Here is an 8,095-nt window from a genome sequence, read left to right on the forward strand (position 1 = left end):
AGCTTGCCTGCCTCTGTGTTAAGCAGGATGCTCCTGTTCACTCCATCTTTGAGGGTAGGGCCTCTTCTTGCTTCTACCTAGGGCAGTGAGTCGGGATCTGCTTCTCTCTGTGGGAGTGTGGGAGAGAATGCCGTGGTGCTGGCACTGAGGACATGGGACTGAGCAGAGTCCTGCGGCCCAGCCAGAGAGGCCTCTCCCAGGTGTGGAGCAAAATGTCCACAGCTCACCACCACAGCACAAGCACTTACTGAGCACCTGCTAGGCTAGGTCCCGGGCTCCAGTCCCATCCCTTTTTCTGGGCTCACAGCGCCCCTCAGATGACAGATCCCCTCTGCCAATAGGGCTGCTTGCAGGTGACTTAGGGAAACACACAGCAAGATCCCGGCCCATAGGACACCTCTCGGGGTGCTCGTGGCTGTCCACGGACTTGGCTACGTCCCTGGGAGCTGTGTGCACTTCCCTACCTGCTTGTCCCTTTGCCCACAGCCTCCTCAAGCCACTCAATGAGTGAGTGAGTGTGTACAGGGAGAGCGGCATGTACAAAGGCCCTGGGGCTGCAGAGTATGAGCGAGGCAGTGGAGGGACCCTAGAGAAGGCAGGGGAGGTGGCCCGCACTGAGACAGAGACTCAGTCCATGGTCTTCATAGTCCCAGAGATTATATGTTTTTTCTTTATATTATGACACGTTTTATTGCTGGGACTTAATGGCCACATGACACTCAGGCAGCAATTTTTATTTTATTTTTTTTGATAGAAACTGAGAGGGGAGGGAGAGAGGGAGAGAGACACCTACAGCCCTGCCTCACCACTCATGAAGCTTTACCCCTGCAGGGGAGAACTGGGGACTTGAGCCCCGGGTCCAAGGTAACAGGTACACTCTGCTAAGTGCATCGCTGCCCAGCCCACACAGAGTATAGACCCACAGAGAGTATAAAGCACGTACAGAACCAGCCCCATGTTGACAGCTCAAACGGCCTGACCTAGGGTGCAGCACCCACGGGCCCATGCATTCATCTCTGGGCACCCCCGGGCCCTTGCCTGCCCCCCCTTCCCTGATGCCCACCGGCGGCACCCAGGAAGCAGGACCAGCGGCGGCTGTGAACTCACTGGACATGTTTATTAAGCCTCGGTGGGCGGGCAGCTCACTTTTTGTCCACCCGCTTGAGCTGCTCTTTGCCGTTGATGGTCACTGACTCGAGCTGCCCGTCCTCCTCCACCTCTACACGCTCCTGCCCGTTCTCCACGATGCGCTTGGTGGTCACCTTGTGCCCGTTGACCATCTCGGTGGACGACATCACCGACTTGAAGCCCGAGCTGCCGGAGCCCGAGCCCCCGAAGGAGGTGGAGGAGAAGGTGGCGCGGCTGGCGGTGCCTCCGCGGCCCAGCGCATCGAACGACGAGAAGGCCTCCATGAAGGCGGGGAACTCCCCAAAGCCCGAGAAGGGCCCCCGCACGTGGCCCCGGCCCCCAGCGCTGAATGGGTTTTCCCAGAAGTCAAAGGAGAAGGGATCCAGCCCCCCAAAAAACTCGCGGAAGATGTCCTCGGGGTTGCGGAAGGTGTAGCCAGAGTCGAAGGGGCTGCTGTAGGGGGTGCTGGCCCCCCCGCCGGCCCGCCAGGCCCCGGAGCCCGCCCGGTCATACATGGAGCGCTTCTTGGAGTCAGACAGGACCTCATAGGCCTCGGACACCTGCTTGAACTTCTTCTCCGCCTCCTCCTTGTTGTCGGGGTTCTTGTCGGGGTGCCAGCGCAGGGCCAGTTTGCGGTAGGCCTTCTTGATGTCCTCCTGGGAGGCGTTGGACTGGACCCCCAGCACTTCGTAGTAGTTGGCCATGCTGCAGGGGCACAGGTGGGGCCGAGGGGGGGCGAGGAGGCTTCGATGGGGCGCCCAGGCCCAGGTGACGTGCAGACACAGAGGGGGCCCTGGGCAGGGGGGCCTGGCTGGGATCGGCTGGCCCTGGGCGGGGGTTCACCTTTTCATAGTGCCAGTTCCCAGGAGTGGCGGGGGGGAGGGGAGGGGCACTGGTGTGGTGGGGCCTGGCCGGGGCAGGCGCCCCACCAGAGCTGAGGCCGGGCCCTTTGTGACATCAACCCCTGGGCGGGGCAGATTACTGGCCTGTCCCCAAAGCGGGCCCAGCAGCAGGTGGTCTGTCACCAGGGGCTGCTCAGGACTAGGTGACCTGGCTTCCTGGGGATCCCGGGGGAAGAGGCAGGCAGACCCAGCTGGTCAGTGGAGGTTAGAGGCAGGGTCAGGGAAGGGGACAAAGAGCTCTCTGGGGCATGTCCACTTTACCCAGGGGCTGGGCGGTGAGAGTGGAAGGAGAGATCCCAAAGCACAGGATGAGGCAGGTGGTGGTTGTGGGGGCATTCTCCCCAGGCTCCATCTCTCATCACCTCCTCAGAGATAAACCCCACAGAGGCAGTGAGGTCTCTCGCCATCCAGGACTGGGCCTAGCCTGCACTTGTCGTTAGTAAATACTCGTGGAATTGCTGAGAACCAGAGATGTGCAGCAGCGTGCTCAGGGTCACACAGCATGCCATAGGGGGAGGTGTGCAAAGTCAGCTGCCTGGGGCCCTGCAGGACAGCAAAGTGGAGCAGCCTCCTGCTCAGCTCTGGTGAGAACAGGGAGTGGTGATTAAAGAGGGTGAGTGGGTGTGTGGGGGGGGGGCTTAAGGGTATCCCCCTTCCTAAAAGTTCTGTCCCTGTCTTGCCCCCTAGGCCTGAGTGATCTTTGGACAGGGGGTCTTAGGAGTGTAGTTAGATGAAGCTTGCCCGGGTGAGAGCTTTCTGGATGAGCTGAGTGGGGCCTGATTGCAATGGCAGGTGTCTTTATAAGATACACACCGAGGGGCGGGGCAGTGGCACACCCAGTTTACTGCACTGATATGCATGTGAACCAGCTCAAGGACCCGGGTTCGAGCCCCCACCCAACCTACATGGGGAACACTTGACAAGCAGCGAAGCAGACCTGCAAGTGTCTGTCTTTCTCTCCCTCTCTATGTCCCCATCCTCTCTCGGTTTCTCTGTCCTGTCAGATAAAATGGGAGAAAAAAGACAATACACTGAGAGAGGAAGAGGAGGAGGAGGACAGCTGAGCAACACAGAGCAAGAAAAAGTGACAGATACCAGAAACTGGATGAAGGAAGGAAGGACTGTCCTTTCCAGACCTGGACGGAGGGCAGCCCTGCTGTCACTGTGATTTGGGACTTGTAGCTTCCTGCCCCCACCCCACCCCCACTCCTCACCCAGAGGCCCATGTTTCCCCCACCTCCACAGCCCCCCCCCCACTAGCATGGCACTGGAAGAGCCTGTGAGGGGCAGACTAGCCCCCCTGGCTGTGGCCACAGAGTGAAGTGTGGGCACAGGCTGTGACTGTTTCTGTCACTATCCTTGAAACCTGGGGACAGAGGCCCACCCTCCATGCTTCTTGACTGTGGTAGCATTGGGGACATCACTGTCGCAGCCCATGGAGGCTGGGTGGCAGGGGCATGTTGGTGGTGAGTCTGCATGGCATAGGCATCACTGGAGAAGCAGTGTGTAGGCAGTGGTGACACTGGTAACTACAAAACATTAGAGCATGGAAGGAGATGGTCACTGTCCCCTAGTAGTGGCTGAGGGGCACAAGGGTGGAGGTGTGATGGAGTGCGGGGGGGGGGGGGGGGGGAGGTGCTTGCAGATCTCGTGGCCTGGTCGGTGACAGTGGGACAATGATGTGATGGTGAGGACATTGAACTCGCCCATTGTTGAACTTGGCTACAGCAAACACTCCTCCGTCTCTGAATCTTGAGATGGACGTTTATTCTTGCCCTCCTTACAAGTCAGCCCCCGGGCGTCCATGCTGGGACCCAGAAGGCGTCTGCTCTGCTTGGAAGCAACCCATTCTCAGAACAGAAAGGCAGCAAGTCGGAGTTGGCGGGAATGTGTGCTGTCTGTGGACACTTTGACTAGAGTGTCAGGACCGTGACTCTGGTTCATGTCACATGGTCAAGGCAAACCCAGGGCCTCATGGATGAGGTGCAAGATGCACTCCAGACGCACTCCAGGACCCAGAATGTGACAGCCTCGGGCTGGTGATGACACTCCTTTAGGAATCTTCCATGAGTTTCAGGGCAGGGGCTGGAGGCGCCCATCTCTCTTCCAGGGGAGGGGATGCACACGCCTTAAACTCCAGGGCGGGCAGTGCCAGAGGTGGCAGTGAGAATGGCCTGGTACTGCTGCTGCTGCTGCTGGGAGGGTGGATGTGGGCCAGTAGCTGACGTGGCGGTGGTTGGTGGGAGCTGGGGCTTTGACACTAATGGAGGCTGGTGAGGCATTGGAAAGGGAGATATGCTTTTCCTGGGGGGATGACACTGGCTCTAGTGGTCCTGCTGTTGTGAGAGTGGCATTGGATTTTCCTGTGACCAAGTCAGTTCACCTCCACCCCCTCCTCTGGCCCCTGTGCAGCCTTGAGAAGGACAGGCAGACTAGGAACAACTGCAAGTTCTGCAGCAGCTACAGGGGCATCTTCTGAGAATTCACAGCTTCACGAGATTGTTCCGGGAGCTTGCAGGCACGCTGTGGACACACACTGTCACAGACAGTGCTCCCTCAGCTTACCCAATGGCTGCAGTGACTTGTGTTAAATGTCTTCAGTGGGTGAGTGGTGGTGTGACTGACTGAGTGCATGTGCTACCACGCACAGGGACCTAGGTTCAAGCCCCCAGTCCCCACCTGCAGGGGGAAGCTTCACAAGTGGTGAAACAGGGCTGCAGGGCTCTCTCCCTCTCTTCCTATCTATCTCCCCCTCCCTCTCAGTTTCTTTCTGAAGACTATTTTTTTTATATTTATTTATTTTCACTTTTGTTGCCCTTAACGTTTTTTCATTGTTGTTGTAGTTACTGTTATTGTTATTGATGTCGCTGTTAGGTAGGACAGAGAGAAACGGAGAGAGGAGGGGAAGACAGAGAGGGGGAGAGAAAGACAGACACCTGCAGACCTGCTTCACCGCCTGTGAAGCGACTCCCCTGCAGGTGGGGAGCCGGGGACTTGAACCGGGATCCTTACGCCGGTCCCTGCGCTTTGTGTCACGTGTGCTTAACCCGCTGCGCTACCACCCGACTCCCTTCTGAAGACTATTTTTAAAATAAATTATAAAAAAGAAAAAGAAAGAAAAGGAGAAAGAGAAAGAAGGAAGGAAGGAAGGAAGGAAGGAAGGAATGAAAAAAGAGAGAGAGAAAAGAAGGAAGAACTTTAGAGGATTTGAGGGAGATTTGCGAAAGTTTGGAATATCCTCTGGACACCCAAGTGCCAGTGCCCAGAAAAAAAGTAAAAATAAAAAAATATAAATAAAAATAGTCTTCAACCAGTCAGTGACTACATATGCGTGATCATGGTAACAATGGCTCCGGGGAGTGTGGTGGCAGTGGTGAAGGTAAGCCTGGTGACCAAGGTGACACTGCAGGTGACCGGTGTGATGCCAGTGGTGCTGGAGGTGATGGTGAGAGAGGGAGAGGTGACAGTGGTTCTGGGTGAGGCAGACAGAGGAGGTGGTGACCATGGTGACCATGCAGGACATGATGATAGTCATCATGTGAAGAGGAAGGTAGTGAAAGTGGCGCCATTGGCTGGAGTGGGACGATAGCAATGGTGGACATAGTCATGTGACTCTGAGGTGATGGTGATGTCAGTGATGGTGTTGAAGAAGTTGGTGGAGATCTTGATGGTGATGATGGTGACGGTGGTGGTGATAAAGGTGGTGGTAATGGTGCAGATGACGGTGGAAGTGGTGGTGATTGTAGAGTTAGTGGTGAAGGTGATGATTGTGATGGCGGAGATGATGGCTGATGGAAGGAATGGTGGTAATGGTGGAGGTGGTAGTGGTGATAGGGATGGTGGTGATGGCGGAGGTGGTGGTATTGGTAGAGAAGGTGGTGGTGGAGGTGATAGTGTTTGTGGGGATGGTGGTGGTGGTGCTAGGAATGGTGGTAGTGATGGCCATGGTCATTATGATACTGATGCAGACAATAGTGGTGGGGGGTGGAAACAGTGATGGTAAGAATGAGGGTTGGGGCTTGTTGGTAACACTGATGGACAAAAGGAGAGTAGGTAGGGCGAATGGTGTGTTGGTGGCGAGGGTGATAGGTGATGTCATTTGGTGAGGCAATGCTGAAGCTGGAGTCAGGGGATCCGTCAGACTGTAATCAGGTCACAGCGACACTAAAAGGCAGGGACCAGGGAGGTGTGGGGCCCAGAGTCTTCAAATGCTCCTCTCCAAATCTAGGCTGCCTCTTCCACACTGCCTGAGAGCCTGAGCTAGCCTCGTGTCCTTCCAGGGAGCAACTTCCCTCTGGTGCCTGCTGGGTCCAGAGCCCATTAGCCCTGCTCAAACCCCAGACCCAGCGTTTATCTGCAGACCTCTCTCATCCCCTGGGCTTGGTAGTGCCTGGAGCACATGGGGAAGAGCACCCAGAGGTCCTATGCAGCTGGGTGCAGCACACCACTGTGCTCAACCCCTCACTGTGTCTGGACATACACAGTCCTGGCCAGTTTGCAGGGACTGGTGGGGTTAGCACCCCAGGAGGGGCTGGGGCTTGGGGGCAGGCTGCTGCCTTGACCCCCTTTCTCAAGGGGTACAGTGAGAATTAGGGAGGTGACTCAGTAGAAGAGCACAGGACTTGCACTCACAAGGCCCTGAGTTCAGTTCCCAGCACAGCAACTGTCAAGATGCTCTGCTTCTCTCTCTCTCTCTCTCTCCCTCCCTCCCTCTCTTCCTTTTGTTAACAAATAGCTAGACCCCTTTTTCAGAGGGCTCAGGGAGATTACTGGAGCATGAGCGGGGACAGAGTGAGCAGGCAGGGACATTGAGGCAGGTATCACTGCAGTTGGTCTTCCCTTCTCCCTTTGTCAGTGAAGGAATAAAACTACTCCTGGTGTTATGATGACAGTGTTGATAAGAGGGTGGATAGACAGGTGGGGGAAGGACATGCAAACGTGGGTGGGAAGGGGTTATGGCCATGTGGAGGCTTACTAGACGAGGGGTTGGTGACCCCAAGTTAGACAGGGACTGGGAGAGCTAACACACATCTGCTCTTTCTCCCCAGGAGCTCCAAGGAAGCTTTCTGCCCACCTCTGACTTCCTCTCTGAGGAGCCAAGTGAGACTCCTAGGTCTGAGGTCCCATGTCCCGTAGTCAGTCACCTTGGCAGAACAGATGATCTCAGGTGGGGTCTGCCCCAGTGCACAGGGAAGCCCAGAGAGGGCATGGTCCCCCCCAAGGTCACACAGCACTCCCAGGGACCCTCCCAGGCTGCGCTGATGGCAGCCGATTAGGCAGCCAATTGGTATTCTGGGCAGCCAGAAGCCCGTCTCTGTCTCTGTAATTAATGGAGTGGCTTTTTAAAAGGATTCTAATCACCCCCGATCCTATCTGATTATCACTAGCATCCCTAATTAGATGATCCTGGCAGTCACTCCGCTAATTCTCCTCAGCCCCGAGCAGCCCTGCCCGGCCTGGGACAGTCTACCCCACCCCCGCAGCCCGCCCGGCCCAGCCAGATGGGCAGCCCAGCCTGGGCCTTCTCTGCCCTCAGGGCCCCTGGTTCTCTAACTACATTACCTTCAGGATGGATGGGTGACAGGGATGGATGGCTAGGCCCTGGGTGGACAGCGGCAGGTGAGGGGAGAGGCTGGATGATGGACAGCTCCTGAGGTGGATGGACAAACAGAGCGAAAGACTCACTGCTCAGCCCCTGCAAGCAGTGTGTTCTCAGGGGAGGCATTCGACTGCTCTGTGCCTCGCCTCTCTCTGTGGAGTGGGGGTAGTGATGGTATCTTCCTTGCAGGGTGGCTGGGGGCACAGCTTAAACAGGGAAAGAGTTGGGGATACCTGCTTGCTGGTGTGACGATGACAGTATTGACAGTGGGGAGAAGGACAAGGAAGAGTGGGTGGGAAGGGGTTATGGCCATGTGGAGGCTTACTAGACGAGGGGTCGGTGACCCCATGTCAGACAGGGGCTGGGAGAGCTAACACAGATCTGCTCTTTCTCCCCAGGAGCTCCAAGGAAGCTTTCTGTCTATCCATCTCTAATGAATGGTAATGGGCCCCCCCCTTCTTCCCTC

At 56.5% G+C, this 8,095-nt stretch overlaps 1 protein-coding gene and 1 long non-coding RNA gene across 2 annotated transcripts; one reads left to right on the forward strand and one right to left on the reverse strand.

Moving 5' to 3' along the window:
- Positions 1-1,096: 1,096 nt before the first annotated feature.
- DNAJB8 (DnaJ heat shock protein family (Hsp40) member B8) lies at positions 1,097-2,016 on the reverse strand. Its single transcript, XM_016189900.2, has one exon. The coding sequence runs from the start codon at positions 1,830-1,832 to the stop codon at positions 1,143-1,145; it is 690 nt and encodes a 229-aa protein (XP_016045386.1). The 5' UTR covers positions 1,833-2,016; the 3' UTR covers positions 1,097-1,142.
- Positions 2,017-2,187: 171 nt separating this feature from the next.
- LOC132535221 (uncharacterized) lies at positions 2,188-7,900 on the forward strand. The gene is made up of 3 exons (XR_009546990.1): positions 2,188-2,234; positions 2,401-2,614; positions 7,082-7,900. It is a non-coding gene; the product is annotated as an uncharacterized LOC132535221 (long non-coding RNA).
- The last annotated feature ends 195 nt before the right edge of the window (positions 7,901-8,095 follow it).

Source organism: Erinaceus europaeus, chromosome 21, assembly GCF_950295315.1.
Source record: "Erinaceus europaeus chromosome 21, mEriEur2.1, whole genome shotgun sequence".
NCBI lineage: Eukaryota > Metazoa > Chordata > Mammalia > Eulipotyphla > Erinaceidae > Erinaceus > Erinaceus europaeus.